Below are 16,531 nucleotides of genomic sequence, written 5' to 3' on the forward strand. Positions count from 1 at the left end.
AATTGCTGATGTTATTAGATGGGCCTCACCCAGAGGCAGGAAAGAGATGGGTTAGAGGGTTCTTGGGTAGGGGAACTTGGAGCATTGAAGTAGCTGCCCTCTCACCCGTGAGAGTAATTCTCATCTGAAGTATCACTTCCCAAGCACCCTGTCTAAATTCTGACCCCCTCGTTATCCTCTCAGCTAGCCCTATTTGTTTCCCTCCTAGCATCCATTACAACTTGTACTTTTAAATTAATTTGTAAACTTATTTATTTAATCTCGCTCTCCCCTGCTACATTTCCTTTAGCCCCCTGAAGGCAGGGACTCTGTTCTTTTTGTTTATTGTTGCATTTCCAGAATCTAGCACTGTGTCTGGCACATGGTATATGCTCAGTAAATCTGTGTTGAATGAAGGAAACACTCCAGAGGCCTGAGGCCGTTGCCTGTCACCTGGTGTCACTGATGGCCCTCATCTGTGTACAACGGTGTACTCCTGAGCGCTTCATCCATAGTCTTCCTACACCACCTTCATGGGACGATAGCCAGCATTGTTTGCGTCACAAGGACGAATGGGAGGGGCTAAAGGTCTTCCTCAGAACACCTGTGGGCAGGAAGCTGAGCTATCTCATCTTCTGTCCATGCCCTGGCCAACCCTGAAAGGTTTTCCGACAAGGACAAGATCCCCAACGTATAACCAGAGGAACCCCAGGAGAGACATGCATGTCCTGGGGGCCTGCTCCCCTCCAGCTGCTCTGGACACCCGGGGGCACAATCAGGGCTGAGGAGGTAGAGGTGTAGCCTGCTCAGGTCTGGACACTGCTATTATTACGACATCAGGATTAGTTTGATGCTTTAACTGGGATGTTGCCCTGTCGTGCACTGAAAACCAGTCCTGATCCCTGAAATCCTTCATGATCAGATTGGCCCTTTACTTAAAATTTTGATATTTGGTTCATTATGGCTTCTTGGCTTTCATTCTGATTTTTTAAAAATATTGTATTAAAGGGTTGTTTTGCCATGATAAGTGTCGAGTTATGTTGTGACCCTCCACAAAGTCTGAAGTCCTGTACCTTACTTGGCAATAGGGTCATTGCAGATGCAACTAGTTCAAATGAGGTCATGCTGGACGCAGGTGGCCCCTGATCCTTGTGACTGGTATCTATTGAAGGGGGACATCTGGACATAGACATGCGCATGGGGAGAGCACCATGTGAAGGTTGGCGTTACACTGCTGCAAGCCGAGGAGCTACCAGAAGCTGGGAGAATGGTCTAGAACAGATTGCTCCCTCGCACCTTTGGCAGGGACGTGGCCTTGGTGCGCCTGTGATTGGACCTCCATCCTCTGCAGCTGAGAAGACAAAGCTCTGCTGTTAAACCCGCTCCCTCTGGGCACCTGGTTCTGACGGCCTTGGTGCTGAGCACTTAGGGACTCCCTACCACTCTTCGCTCCAGGCTCATCCCTCACCGGCCTCACCCTGGCCCAGCCCAGATCACACCTCAATCTGTCTATGTCTCACCCACGTCCACCTCCACATTTCTGGGATTTGGGAGGAAAGAAGGTCTTCCATGGAAAATGAAAAGGAGCCCGTGAAATTCAAGCGGTTTCCTACAGCTGGAGTGGGTGATGGGGGGAAAGAGGCTGGTATTTTAGATTTAACACCCTGAAACAGAACCCCTGAACTTCTAGTATCTTCTTCACAGAACATTGCACTAGGAGAGATTCCCAAAGAGAGAACCCTCCTGTCCTGTCTATTCTTACACTCACCATAGAAGCCCCACCGCCATTTAGAGTAACAAGAAACCTGCCGTCTGTGGACTGTCTCCTGTGACACAAACCCACCGTGGTGTGCCTAAGGCTTCCGCCCTTCTTCACCTCGCTGTCCTGCAACTATCAAAACCCTCTCAGACCCTCTGTTTGCAGGCAAAGGTATAACTCTCCTTTAGCCTTTGTATAAAACTCTAATCCTTTAATCCAGCATGAAAATAAGAATTGTCCCAGGAGCCCAGAGTCTAAAGGACCATGTTTGACTTAAATCTAAACAGGAATGGTTTGAAAAACAGTGTACCCTCTCTACCTCTCTCTGCTTTCACTTCTTTAATCATCAGTTTCCAAGAGAATTCGGGCTGTGTGGGGCTGGGGACCAGGAGCCTGTCTGGAGAGGAATCCTCCATAGGCTACAGAGAGACAACCAAGCACTACAGCTGTACAGCATTTCCCCACCCCACAAGTACCCGGCTGTCCTGACACATATTTCAAAATTATATATTACAAAACTGGTAATTTTTATCTCTGATCTTTACGTTTATTCTTAAACATTGAATTATACATATATTCTGTAGCTTTGATGGGGTATCCCAAATTCCTACTGAGGTTCGCCTTGCTCTGACACTATAAAACCTACTATTATATGCAGATCTAGAGGCAAATTAAAAAATCACGAAACACAAAGCAAAGGACTGAGCTCTCAGTTTCTGTAACTCTTGCAGAGAATGGTTACATAAGGATGAAAAGTTACACCAATATCAATAGTTGCATACATTTCAAATCTAGATTATGAACATAAATATAAAGACTGCCTGCTTTTATGTTTTGCACTAAGCCAACGTCACCAGCCATGCTCAATAAGTAACAATAATACTTTGATTTATTATTTTTTTTTCAGAATCCTTCGTAGGAGATAATTTTCAAAGAAAATGAATTATGAAGTGCCGTGAAAGGAAGAATTTACAATGAGATCTGGAAGAAGGACTAGTTTCTCTTGCTTAGAAAAAAAATAAAACGTTGCAGGAAAATGAGGAGAGTTTGTGCCTGAGAAAAGAATAAAGAAGTACAAAGGCTAGCTACAAGGCAGAGGGGTCCATGCTTGGAAAGCTGAATGGGGAGGGGACGTGGGAACAGCACTAGGGTCGAGGCCTGAGGTATAAAGATTCCTTAACCCTCATGCAGCCAGAGTTTGAATAAAGGGAAAAATTGCACTTACCTAATTGTCTGATTATGGTAACCTGTCAACTCTGGTCCAATGCTGGTGGTTACTACTATCTATGTTGGGAGAGAGAGAGAGAGAAGGGTCAGTCATGCCTCAACACCCCACAGTACAAACACACTCCCTGGCAAAATTCCTCATAGAATGTGCTGGACAGTCTTTGACCTGATCGATTTCTGCAAAAATAAACAGTTTACTAGTCCTGTGCAAGTTTTATGACTTGGTAAATTCAGCTTCCCCAAATGACTTGATGTGGTTAAATATATCTACAATGCAGTTTCTGCCACTGGATCATTCAGATGCTTCCAGACTCCAAGACAAAGGTTCATTTAATGTGTTTGCATATACAAGCTTGTCGCATAAAAAGACAAATGTGTTTGCAAAAGAAGGAGTTTTTGGAATTTCACTTTGACTCTGTGAGAGCCTTAGGGGAAAAGCAAGGTGGGTGCCGTGTTCTTCATACCCAGCTCTTCCTCCTCCCTTTCCCTGGGCACCAGGGATCGGTGGGGACAGGGCTTTGTCTACATGGTTCTTCTTGTGTGCTGGACTACACAGGGAGCCCCTGGACCTAGGGACCACTTTGACTCCCTTAATGTCCCACAGAAAGCGTTTAGCAGATTCGTGGTGGCCTCTCTGGGTCCTCAAGACATGGACACCACACCGTGTCTACTGAAGACAAACTCAATGAAAACCAACTCGGCCCAATGTGGGTTCAGAAAAGAAAACGACTCAAACCAGTCATTTCCCTGAACCAACCATTTCCTGGAGGTGATCATGACAGTCTCAACCCAGAGAGGGACTCTGTGTGGGAATCATTAAGCATCGTTAGGTCCTATGTGTATCAGGGAGGCAGATGGGAAAGGAAGACAAAAAAATGGGCAAAAGTCTACAAATGCGGAAAATAACTGTTTTTTTTTTTCTTTTTCTTTTCACCTTTCTGGCCCTCCTAAGTCTTCTCTCCTGCTTTAGCCCATCATGCCTTGTGCCATTAAATTTGTGTCTTTAAAAAAAGGACGGCTTTTATTCTTATCTGTTTGAAAACCTTCCACGGCGGCTCCCTGCCCCATTGCCAGTTAAAGTCCAAATTCTCTGATATTCAAGATTCTGCACGTTTTAACCCCAAAGACTTTCCCCCTCCTTCTATTAGTTTTCTATAATCTGCAAATTTCTACTCCAGTTGCAATGGTTTGAATGTGCTCCTCAAATGTTCATGTGTCCTAAACTTAATCCCCAAATTCCTATGTTGATGGTATTTGGAGGTGGGGACTTAGGGAGGTGATTAGCATGAGGAGTTGTGAGGGGGATCCCCCATGATGGAATTAGTGGTCCTAAAAGAAGGGGACCAGAGACCCAAGCTTGCTTGCTCTTGCTCTCTGGCCGTGAGATGTCCTCGCTGTGTGATTCTACAGCAAAAAGCCCTCACCAGATGCCAACAACTTGATATTGGACTTGGCAGCCTCCAGAACCGTGAGAAATAAGCCTCTTTTCTTTAGAGATGACCCCAGCTCAGGTAATCTGTTGTAGCTACACAAAACAGACTAAGACCCAAACAGGTTTATCTCTTAGCTCCAACGATATGCTCCAACGTCCCCTCCTCTCTTTTCTGTCTACATTCTGCCCATACAGAGAAACTTTTTTTCAGGAAGCCTGCCTTGAGCATCCCAGTATGAAACACTGTCTCCCTTCTGGAAATCAATCTGAGTCATTTGGCAATTAAGCTTGCCTTCTGACTTCTCCTCACGTGCTTCATGTTACTTCCATAAATAGTCTATAAGCAACTGGAGCCTGGTGCCTTACATACAGCAGGTGCAAAATAAGATCTATGTATTTGCTCTGACGTGTGGTGCCTGTCTCAGTGACACCTGGCACGGAGCTGACCTTCTCCTCAGCAGAAAGCAGCAGCCACGCCACAATACCATCATAAGACTCCAGTGCAGGGAGCGAAGACGCGGGCCACAGCTATGTCACCTCACATTTCTAAGGAAACAAACAAATAGACAAAAGCTGCCCACTAATGTTTTACAGAGTCTTCTCAGGGAGGCAGCAAGAACTGACCTGATTTATTTTCTTTTCAGAAAAAAGGAAATGTGTTAAACCTAAACACCACGGGAAGACAGTGTATTGTCTAATGCAGGAGACAACAGAACGCCTTTGTTACAGGAAAATCACAAATCAATAAGAAAAGCTGATGAGAAAATCAAGTAACCAGAAAAAGGTAACACCCCTGCATCTTGTGTATGGAGCAGTGGAATTGTCTTCAATTATAACAGATTTGCCATAATCCATAAAAGCTGTATTATGAAAGGGTGGAATGGTTATGTGCAATGTTTTATGTGCAAAGTAGATAAAGACCCTCCATCCCACCAGAATTATCACTTATGTTTGTTGGTTATTATGAGTGTGTTTAATGCCAAACATAAGCAATTGTTTCAACTGCCAAGAACAGTCAAACCAGATCTTAGCTGAACCAGCCAATAAATTTCCTTTTTTGAAAAAAAAAAAGTTGTAGATCCGATAACACAGCCTGAACATGGCCGATGCTGTTTTAACATTTATCTCCACAAAGCCCATCTCCCTGGGGGAAAAGGATGGAATTGCTCAGATAATTGTGGCTGTAGAGCCGGCTATATTATTTACTCATTCACAATATAGTCGAAAGAAAGCACTTTAAAAGTTAATTAAATGGGATGAGATTCTTATGATTTAAACTTGCATCTATAAAAGTTTGATTTAGCAAGTGCATAGTTGCAAAGAGTCTATCATTTCGTACAAATTTGCTTACAGATTTTGTTGCTGTCTGGTATTATACTAACGCTTGACTTGGAGTGAAAATGCTGATGGGATTCATGGTGGAGCCTCTTCCCTCATACCTGGCCTCCATTAAAAGAGATATCCAGTCGAAACCACTCCCTCAGAGGTAGGGTGAATTTAGTTTTTACAGCAAGGTCTTCTCCTTTGACAAGATGCATTTGAATATGCAAATGACCTAAGAGGAAAATCAAAACTCATGAAAATGACCCAAAAAAACACCTAGGAGTGAATGACAAAGATGTACCTTTTTCAACAACACTTCTAAGAAGCTAAAACTAAATCCCCTTCCTTTTTTTTCTTTAAACAAAAATGAAGCAAAACCAAAACGCATTTTTTTTTAAATAAATGAGACATTTGCTTTAAGCTTCTAGGAAAAAGAAGTTTAAAGTTCGCATTTGGTTCCCTGTGGCCTTTCTTTTATAAACAGTGCCCGGTATCTGTTTCTTCCAAATGAAAATAAAATAAGACACTTGTAAAAACTATCTGAGCCCAACACCCATCCAGATTTCAATCTATTTTCTCAACTGTTTCTAGCTATCTTACTTCCCCCACCCATTTTTAGTAACTCCTCTTTACCGAGTCTACCCCCAAATAATCAACTCGTTTTTGCAGAAAGAACAGAATTACATATTTAAGTAAATGGCATCCCGACAAGGCCCATACAATTGCTATCGCCTGGGCGGAGAACAAGCACATCTCACACTTGTTGAGCAACCACTTGGACAATATCATCCTCATTCTAGACAGATATATCTGCCAGTAGACAGAACGTCAGAAAATGACGATATCACCTTAAAGGTTCTGCTTTATACTTACCGTCTTCAGTAAGAAACACAGAAGGTGTGCCATACATCTCATTAGAATCAACAAAATACAGAATCCCACAGAGATTGGCCTTGCAGTAATGGAGTAAATAAAGCCACATTGAAACAGTAAACCTAAAGGAGTGAGGAGAGAAAAAAAATTGTGCAGATTGATATCATCCAAGAACAGGTAATTATAGTTAACAATGACCAAGTAAATTGCTTTCTTTCCAACGAAGGGATGGATTTGCTTTAGTGTTCATCATGGGAGATCAGCTCGCAAAGCCTGAGTTTTGAGACAAAGGAGGTAGTTATAGTAACTGCGGAGACGGGAGTTAAGCCTCATTGTACAAAACCACAGACAGTCTTCCTTGCACCAAAACCAGCCTCGCTGCCTCTTAGATGAGACTCTGACATGCCTGCCACTTGAATTCTTGATGACGGCTTATAAAGTCAGATGTGGGACAAAAATATGGATTTTAATAACAGGTGATTTGATAAGAAGCTATTCTAATACCTATGATTAAAAGAAAAAAAACATAATTAGGGCTTTTTGAGCAATTTTGCTTCTTTCAAAGATAAAAGCCCCAAGGTAGAAAAACATACTAATCTGTAAATGGCATCACCACGTGGTAACTGGGACACATACAGACTACCTTAATGACCACATTAGGCTGCTCCGAGACCCAGTTCTGGCTGACCAATATGAAACAACTAATCTAATTATTCTATTTCTGGACTGAGGCTACTTAGGTGAGAAAATATTGTACAAATTTTGTGCATCTGTGATTTGTGGAGTGAGGATGATATAACAGTAGCCAACTTAACTAGGGCACATTCAGCTAAATGTGTGATCCATCAATCATTCAGAAAAAATTTGCTGGACACCTGTCTATGCCATGCATTGCATTGGAGGCCAGTAGTTCCAAGAGAAGGAGCTGGGAATAACCACATTTCACCCGGGAAACCAACTCAAGGTCACACAAATACATCAAGTTCTCTCCACTTACCCCCCTAACCAATTCACAGTGTGGGTTAGAGTGGCAGCAGCCTCGGGTTCTTATCCATATCCAAACAAGTCCTTTAGAATATTCTGGGCTTTATAATCTGGCCTCAAAACCAGTGGCATGATATGCAAACAGATGGTGTCACGAAGCTCCCTCCTGACCCACCCAGCTAGCAAGCTCATGAAGACAAGTTATTACAAGGAAGCTTAGCAAGAGCACATGCTTGGTAAAGCGACTCAAGATCTCTCTACAGCCAGCAGCACGGGAAGAATTAAATCACTCTGCTAAATCCATCTGATCTGGGGAGAACCAGGAACCGTTTTCAGCATCTCCAATTCAGCAAAAGGAAAAAATACATATGTGTGGATTTTGCTGAAATCGATGGAGGATACGGAAACTGGGAGACTGCAAGCAGCTCTCCCAACCCTCCAAGAAAGAATAGGCAAAGCCCGGCTGCATCTGCGTGGCCTTGGATGGCTGCAGCTGAAACCTCCCAAGGCCTTGGGTCCAACACCTTCAGCTTACTCCCGCCATTCCTGGATCTGTATATAAAGACCAAGAGCCTGTTTTCAGGTCCACAAATTTGTCTAAACCCTGGAGATCCCAACATCTGTGAATCTAAGGAGCCCTTCCCAGAGCCTGCCCTGCTTTGCAGATAAAAACCCATCACCAGGCCAGCCCCTGGGCCGCCCTCCCTTACACGGGGTAGTCCATCCGCTGGTGTCGGGCGGCCTCCAGCTCTCGGTTCTGGAACCTCAGGAGCTTCTTCACAATGCCCGTGTTTTCTCCACTGGAGGCATAGAGATAGCCAAGGAGGGCCACCACATCTGCAAACAGCAAAACAGTCGTTTCCGATTATCTCCGGCAAAGCCATCCGACCCAAGCCACCCTCCTCCTGGCGCCCTCCGCCCGGCTCCAACCAACATTTAAATGTGATTCCTACAACTATGAGCAAATGCATATGATCACTGGATACCTGCCCGGCACCGTGCTGGGCACCTGACCGAGACTGTCTCCCTCAGTCTTCAATCACAACCCTGCCGAGCTGGTTCCATCAACGTCCACTCCAAAGATGGGACGCCCAAGGCTAAGTTTGCAAAGTTCAGAAGTGGTAGAGCCAAATGGCAGGTTTCGAACTCAGGACTCTATGCTCTTAACCCTTTTACACACTGCCCTCTTCATGCTGGGGAAAGCATTTTGAAATCGTTTTTGTGTTACAATGAGAAAGATTCCATAATGCTCACGATGGTGCAGACACTGAAGCATGCTTTCATGCTCTAAATCCTCATTCTTATGCCCAGTCTACGGATGGGCAAATGGAGGCACAGTCAGTTTCCATATGGCAACTGTTAGAGAATGTCATGCAATGCACTGAGCATGGTGTGGGATGATCTCACTGAGTCTCACAACTAACTATGAGGTGGGTCCTTTTACTGTCCCCATTCAACATACCACCAACTGAGCCCTAGAAAAGGTTAAAGAATAAGAGGTGAAGTAGGGATTCCACTCAGAATTCCTGTTCTTTAAACTGCACTTTTTTGTTGTTGCTTTGTTTATTTTGTCTTTGGCTTTCCACATACACGCAACACATTACCCTACACAAAAATCACCAACCACTCCCCGTAAAACTGGGTGTGAAAAAAAAATTTATTTCACAAACGTGGGAGACTACTTCTCTGTAGTTCTAGAAAATAGGGATGTCCATAACACATCTTGAAGGGGAAAATGAGTTTCAGTTCTATATTTAATATCTACTGCTTTAAAGAGGCTAAGTATAAATTTCCTGTTTTCCATACATCCCCACCAAAGAAAAGAGAATTCCCTTAACTCAACCTAGGAAGAAGGATGCTTTTCTCTTTCTAAAATGCTCCTTAGTTGAAACACCCCTGATTAGATGGTGGACACAATCTATGCTCCTGGGTTTCATGGGGAGAGAAGAACTGGCTTCTTTGAGAATCATCAAATATCAACATTGGCACAAATTTTGGGGGCCTCAGTCTGGAGTACTGGACCTTCAAGCACTCCTCTTTGCCCAAAAGGAAATACACTAAGTAGAGAGGTACTTTGGGTTTAATATAATTTGGAAATCTTAAGAGCAGCATTTGGACTCTCAGCCCCTTGTGTACAAATGTAATACGATGAAATGAGCCAATTTCCCCCAAATGTCCATAAATCTACCTAGAGACACATTTGGAAACCCAAAATGATGGACATAGTTCCAACAGAAACAGTGGAGCCTTTTAATTTTCTTGTTTTAAACTTGAGCTCAATTCGGTAACATTGAACTGGCTGGTCTGTTATGAGGGATTAGAAATGGAAATATTGCAAAGATGTCTTTGAAATCTGAGGGAAAAAAAATTCACCAAAGAGGTCGACAGGAGCTCAGCCTTGGTTTGTTCTCCACTCTTTCAAGTGGAGCAGAAGAGATCAGATGGCCACCCCAGAACCCAGGAAGGCTTCTGCCGGTGACTGCTGTTCTCTAGTACCTTGTAGGAACATTTATCCAAGCAAGTGAGGTTCTATTCTTCCCAGACTCACACTAGTAAAAATAAACTTGGTGAAGCAGGTTTCCAAAGTGTAAGGAGTTAGAAGCAAATACTGGCGAGCCCTTCCCTCATCCACGGATCCCAGCCTGAGAGGTCCTTTAAAGCACTAGAGACAAAGGACAAAATTATAGAAGGGAACATCTCAGAGACCTGAAATAATTTGATAAAAACACATGCTGCTTGTACTCAGCAAAACCAAAGTTGGGGCTGGGGATGTGGCTCAAGCGGTAGCGCGCTCGCCTGGCATGCGTGCGGCCCAGGTTCGATCCTCAGCACCACATACCAACAAAGATGTTGTGTCCGCCGAGAACTAAAAAAAATAAAAATATTAAAAATTCTCTCTCTCACTCTCTCTCCTCTCTCACTCTCTCTTAAAAAAAAAAAAAAAAAAAAAACCAAAGTAAAGGTCATTTTCTTGTAAAGTCTGTACCTTCAATGGTTCTGCAACGGGAGCTCTGCTCTAGTTCTCCCTGAGTTTAATACTGTCTTCCATTATGATCAGAAGCAAGGAACAAGGATGAATTGGGGAGCAGGAAGGACTTCAGAATTCCTTTAGCCCAGGAAAACATATAGACTTATTGTCTAATCACTGACTGCAGCTGCTGGGAGGGCCAAACAGATGCTCTTTAACTTAGGATGTCAATAAATATCAACGGCAAAAAATGCAGTTCCTACACCTAACCTACCCTAAGTAGGTTAGCCTGGACTAAGTAAGGCTCAGAACACTTATATTAGCCTACAGTAGGGCAAAATTATCTAACACAAAGCCCATTTTGTAATAAAGTGTTGAATATCTCATGTGACTTACTGAATACTGTATAGAATGGTTGTGAGGGTATGCTTTTCCATTGTTGTAGAGTCAAAAGCTCCTAAATGGAACGATCATAAATCAGAGACTCTCTGTGATTGATTAGTGATGTCTGCACGGCAGCAGAACAGGGAGTATCAGCACCAGTGCCATCACCATTAAAGAATGCATAGGCTGGAAAACTTAAAGAAAAAGATTTAATAGCTTGCTTTTTTATTATTATTATTATTTTCCTTTCGTGTATTCCATGACAGCAGGGACCTTACTTTGTTCACTGTTTCATTCCCACAGTCCAGAACAGCACTCAGCATTTGATAGGGACTCCATAAATATTTGGTGGATGGATGAATGAACCTAACCATGACGTGGTCAGGATTCAAGCCGGTTTCCCTTTCCCTCAACACTTCCCATAATTCCATCGTGTTCACCATGCTGCCTAAGGCACGTAACAGTCCCTGTCCTTTCAAATTCTTCTCCCAAATCCAGGTCTTTGACTTTTCTTGCATGAGGAGGTCGATTGGGGGTAGGGGGAGTTGTTAAGACATAAACGTAAAAATAAAATGCCAGGAAAACAACACGTTTTGAACTCTTCCCCATGACTGTTTTTGATTCAGTTCCTCAGATTTTGGAGCGGGTGAAGACCCTGGGTGTTCTATGGTGCAAAGCCCCTCATTTGGAGATGAGAACAGTGTCCGAGTCTTATTCTGCATAGGTAACAAGAGGCCTGGCTGGGGCTCACACCTGGTCTCCCCAAGACAGACCAGTGGTCTTTTTATTAACCACACTGCCGCTCGTTGCACCCCAGAGAAGCGTGGCTGACTCGCCTGCCCTCCCCGCGTGCTGCCTGGCTGCACTGAGACATTTCCTTACCGCGTCAGGAAGCACTGCTGTCCTCAGCTCCCAAGGACCCACCTTCAGGTGAGAGCAGCTCAGTGGGCCCTCCAGTGCCCCTGCAGCAGCCCTGGGGCCAGCGCCCAGGAGGCAGACTGGGCCCCTCTCCTTACTGGCTGGTAAATGCTTTGAATCCCACCGCTGGAGAGGGTGTGTCTGGGGGATCAGGCAGCCTACTCCCTGGTGCAGTTGGGGAAGGTCTTGTCTCCATGGAGCGAAGCCACAAGGGCCCCGCTGACTCCTCAGCCCGCAAGCCCAGAAGTGAGACGAGCCCCTCTGCCAGCAATCACCAGGACTAAAAATGACTGCGAGGGGCCTGGGGGAAAAGAAAGTATGATTTTCAGTCTAAGAAGTAAAGCCCGAGCACAGTAACTCAATAACACTTTCCAAACACAGGACACACACAGGCTGGGCCGGGCAGGTGTTTTGTTTTCCTTAAGGCCAAAGACTAAGGATAAAAAAGCTATATATATTTTTTTAAACAGAAATGATTTAAGTCAGAACTTCACCCAAAGAGGATACTGGGCCGTGAAGTGGTTACTTTGGAAGTCTGTGGAATATTCATTAGCAGGAGTCTTTGAAAATGAAATAAATTCCACTTCTAGTCCTTTATCCCCAAACCTGCTTAGATGCATGCACAAAGATACAGGCACAAAGATGTGCAGTAAAAGCTTGGCTGTTGAAAGCAGAGGATTCAAAATGACCTGCAGGACCATCAACAGAAGGTGAGTAAGTAAGTTGTGCATGCTGAGCATCTGCTGAAAAGCACGGGCCGTGCAACACGTGCAGAAAACCCTCCGAGTGCCCGGCACAGGTTCCGGATCCTCTCTTGTGCATGAAGACAGGGGCTAAACTTACTGCTTCTACGTGCAGAGAATATTTCTGGAAGGAGACAAGAAGCTGTTGTACTGAGTTTGCTTCTGGGAAAAGCACCAGGAGACTGGGGGATGGGGGTGAAACATCTTCTTCCCTCTAAACCTTTTACACGATTTAAATTTTTTTACCTGGTACATGTATTACTTTCGCGGCTCAGAAAGAACAGGACAAAAGCCCTAAACGTTCCCGCCCGGGCAGGCAGAAGGCACCGACCGATTCTGGGGCCTCCCTACCCTGGGCTCAGCCCTTCCCTGGGCTCAGCCCCGTCAGCTGCAGAGACAACGTCCAGTGGGTGAAGGAAGAGGATGATTCACATCGATAAAAATTCAACTTTAAAAAAAGTATTCCTTCTAATTTAGAACCTGGGTTAGGACGGTATTAGCATATTTCAGAGAGGCGGCATAGCAAAGTCGAAAGCATCAAGAAGTTTAGGCCCTAGTTAAATAAACTCCTTGAGTCCCGTTTCCCCCTTCATGGACGAGAGGATGACAATAATACCATCTTTCCCAGGGGACTAGGGTGAGAAGTCAGCGCAACAATGTGCACGGGAAGAGGGTTTTGAAAATTGTAAAGGGCAATGCAGATGCTAGGCAGTAATTAGTGTTATTACTGAAAAACTCAGAATACCATGATTAACTGGAAAAAAAAAAAGAACTAGGTCTGTGATGTTTTTTTTTTTTTTAAGTACCAAATATATAGCTTATAATTAGAAAAAGTATCATCACATCATTGGGTTGAACAGTCCTGCTGCACAAACTGTTTTTTTTTTTTTAATTTTCTCCCCACATATGCAAGTCAAACCTGGCTCCAACATTTGATAGGACTTTCAATCATTTCATTGTAATGGAGTTTTGTTATAAGAAATCATGCTTCCAGTCTCTTGAAACTGAAGACGGGAATAATTTTTAGTGAAAGGAAAAGAGGATAGAAAAGAAGGAAAGCGACATGTTCTCCAAGAGATTCTTAACTAAGAGGCAAGGTCAGGGAAATATTCATAAAGGTGGACACCAGGGCAGAGTATTTAATAGCCATTGGCATGGTGCTTAAGAACATTCGAAATGTGCTCCTAACCTCAATTCTGTCTGATTTCTCCGAATTACACCTCCAAGTACACATACATACAAGCCTGTACCCTGTTTCCACCCTGTGATGACGCTAGTAATTAACTGACCTGGCCCTCTAGCTCACAAATGCACATTCAGTCCCAGAATCCCTCTCAACACTACACTCCAGGCAGCTACCCCCCATCAATCCAAGTCAGCCTGCAAGATAAAACCTATCTGCCTTCACACACGTCAAGGGATGCTTGTGATAAAACCTCCCGGGCCTCGACCCCTCTGTGTCCTTATGCTCTCACCTCTGCCTGGGAGTCCCCCACGTTCCTTTCTGAAAATTCTGTTCATCATATTGGTGAGGATGAGGGTGAAAGTTCACTCATCCATTGCTGGTGGGACTGCAAATTGGTGCAACCACTCTGGAAAGCAGGATGGAAATTCCTCAGAAAACTTGGGATGGAACCACCATCTGACCCAGCTATCCCACTCCTGGGCATAGACCCAAAGGACTCAAAATCAGCATACTACAGTGACGTGGCCACATCAATGTTTACAGCAGCTCAATTCACAATAACTAAGCTATGGAACCAACCCAAGTGCCCCTCAACAGATGAATGGATAAACAAAATGTGATTTATATATGCACAGTGGAATATTGCTCAGCCAAAAAGAAGAATGAAATTATGGCATTTGCCAGTCAATGGACGAACTGGAGACTATCCTGCTAAGTGAAATAAGTCAATCCCCAAAAACCAAAGGCCGAATGTTCTCTCTGATGCGTGGATGCTGACACACAATAACGGCAGCGGGGGTGGGGGTGGGGGAATAGAAGTTCCCTGGATTAGACAAAAGGGAATGAAGGCAAGAGAGTAGTGTGGTAATAGAAGACCGTAGAATGAACTGGACATAACTTTCCTGTGTCCTGTGTTCATATATGAATACGCGGCCACTGAAACTCCACATCGGGTACAACCACAAGAATGGAAGTTATATCCCATGTATGTATGATATGTCCAAATGCACTCTATTGCCATGTAATATCAAAAAGAACAAATAAAAAAATTTTAAAAAAGAAAATTCTGGGGGGCTGGGCTGTGGCTCAGTGGCAGAGCGCTTGCCTAGCATGTGTGAGGCCCTGGGTTCAATTCTCAGCACCACAGTAAAATAAATAAGTAAAATAGGGGCTGGGGATGTGGCTCAAGCGGTAGCGCGCTCGCCTGGCATGCGTGCGGCCCGGGTTCGATCCTCAGCACCACATACCAACAAAGATGTTGTGTCCGCCGAGAACTAAAAAAAAAATAAATATTAAAAAATTCTCTCTCTCTCTCTCTCTCTCTCTCTCTCTCTCTCTCTCTCTCTCCTCTCTCACTCTCTTTAAAAAAAAAATAAGTAAAATAAAGGTTTATCAACATCTAAAAAAGAAAAAAGAAAATTCTGCTCATCCTTCAAGTCTCTCTTCAGCTATCACCTTTTCCATGAGGAAGCTTAGCAAAGGGCTATCTCATTAACTTTTTTCTGTGCTTAGTAGCTTAAAACATTACAAATAGATAGCTCCCTGCCCTCATGCAGCAGCAGACCTTAATGGTTACATGTGGGGTTTGGGAATCAAATTCTCCAGGTTTAAATATCACCTCTCTCATTAATAGCTGTGTGACCTTAGACAAGTTATTCTACGTCTCTGAGTCAGTTTCCTCCTCTGTAAATATGACAGTAGAGTATTGGAAAGATGCAGTTAGATACACAGGGCACCGCACACCAAGGCTGGCACCTAATGAGCTCTCATCTCAGATGGAGGCCATGACTGTGGGAGCTGCTCACCTCCCACACCAGACCTTAAAGAGAGGGACTGCGTCTCCATCCTTGAGCCTCCAGATTTCAGAGAAGAAACGGGAACATAGTAGCTGCTCAATCTTTTTTTCACTGAATTGAATGATGTGATATTATGTGAGAGCCACCAATAGACAGAGTCCAAGGGTTAATTTCTGAGGGTGGAAATTTATTTATATATATATATATATATATCATTCTATTTTCAGGGCAGGGGTGGGGACAGGTGGAAATGTGAGTTGGATTGCAATAGGAGCATGATTTTGCCCATTAGACATGGAAGGGGCAGTGGCAGGAGGTTGGCTCTGGGGTCTGGGTTGGCCAGGACATTTCAGGACACTTTGGCAAAGGCACAGCAGGGAAGCCGCGGACTCCCTGTCCTGGGGTTCGCTGGGGCTTACCTGGGTTGCAGGTGGGTTGTGACCCAGGTAAGAGTGCATGAACGGGGCCCGTAGCCTTAACCTGCATCGCCCACCAGGGTTCCACCTGGGCAGCCGTGGTGCCCCTTCAGGGGCCTGCAGGGAGGGCACACAGCCACCTCCCACCTCCTCGAACTTCCAGGGGCCACACAGCCATGTGAGGGTCTCAGCCTGCCATCGCCATGTGAGGTTCACAGATAAGCACAAGACCCACGTCCTAGTGGCACCGCTCATTCGGTGGCTGGCTGTGGGATGCCCACTGTGTACAGGCACGGCACCAGGCACCAAGCAAGCAAAGACCCTGACCTGGTGGAGCTTTTGCTCTAGAGCAGGAGACGGTCAGCAGCAAATCAGCAACTAAGTCTATTAAATTCCCAGGTGCAGGAGTGAAGGGCTGTGAGGGGAACTAACGGCGGGTCATGAGGGAGCGGCCACCAGGCGGTCAGGGAAGATGGCATTGGGGCAGAAGTCTAAGTGGGGTAGGATAGCAAGCCACACAGCCACCTGGGAGAAGAGTGTTTT

The 16,531-nt window shown here is 44.6% G+C and overlaps 1 protein-coding gene across 3 annotated transcripts in view; it reads right to left on the reverse strand.

Moving 5' to 3' along the window:
• SEL1L3 (SEL1L family member 3) overlaps positions 1–16,531 on the reverse strand; it is a 145,769-nt gene that overhangs the window by 112,403 nt on the left and 16,835 nt on the right. For all 3 annotated transcript variants that reach the window (XM_081303559.1, XM_081303558.1, XM_081303560.1), the window contains exons 3-6: positions 8,288–8,414; positions 6,594–6,715; positions 5,837–5,952; positions 2,964–3,022 (exon numbers count right to left, since the gene is read on the reverse strand). In XM_081303559.1, the coding sequence (XP_081159685.1) occupies positions 2,964–3,022; positions 5,837–5,952; positions 6,594–6,715; positions 8,288–8,414 (424 nt within the window). The remainder of the gene's footprint in view (positions 1–2,963; positions 3,023–5,836; positions 5,953–6,593; positions 6,716–8,287; positions 8,415–16,531) is intronic.

The sequence above is a fragment of the Spermophilus citellus genome (assembly GCF_964194105.1).
Source record: "Spermophilus citellus genome assembly, chromosome: 8".
Taxonomy (NCBI): domain Eukaryota; kingdom Metazoa; phylum Chordata; class Mammalia; order Rodentia; family Sciuridae; genus Spermophilus; species Spermophilus citellus.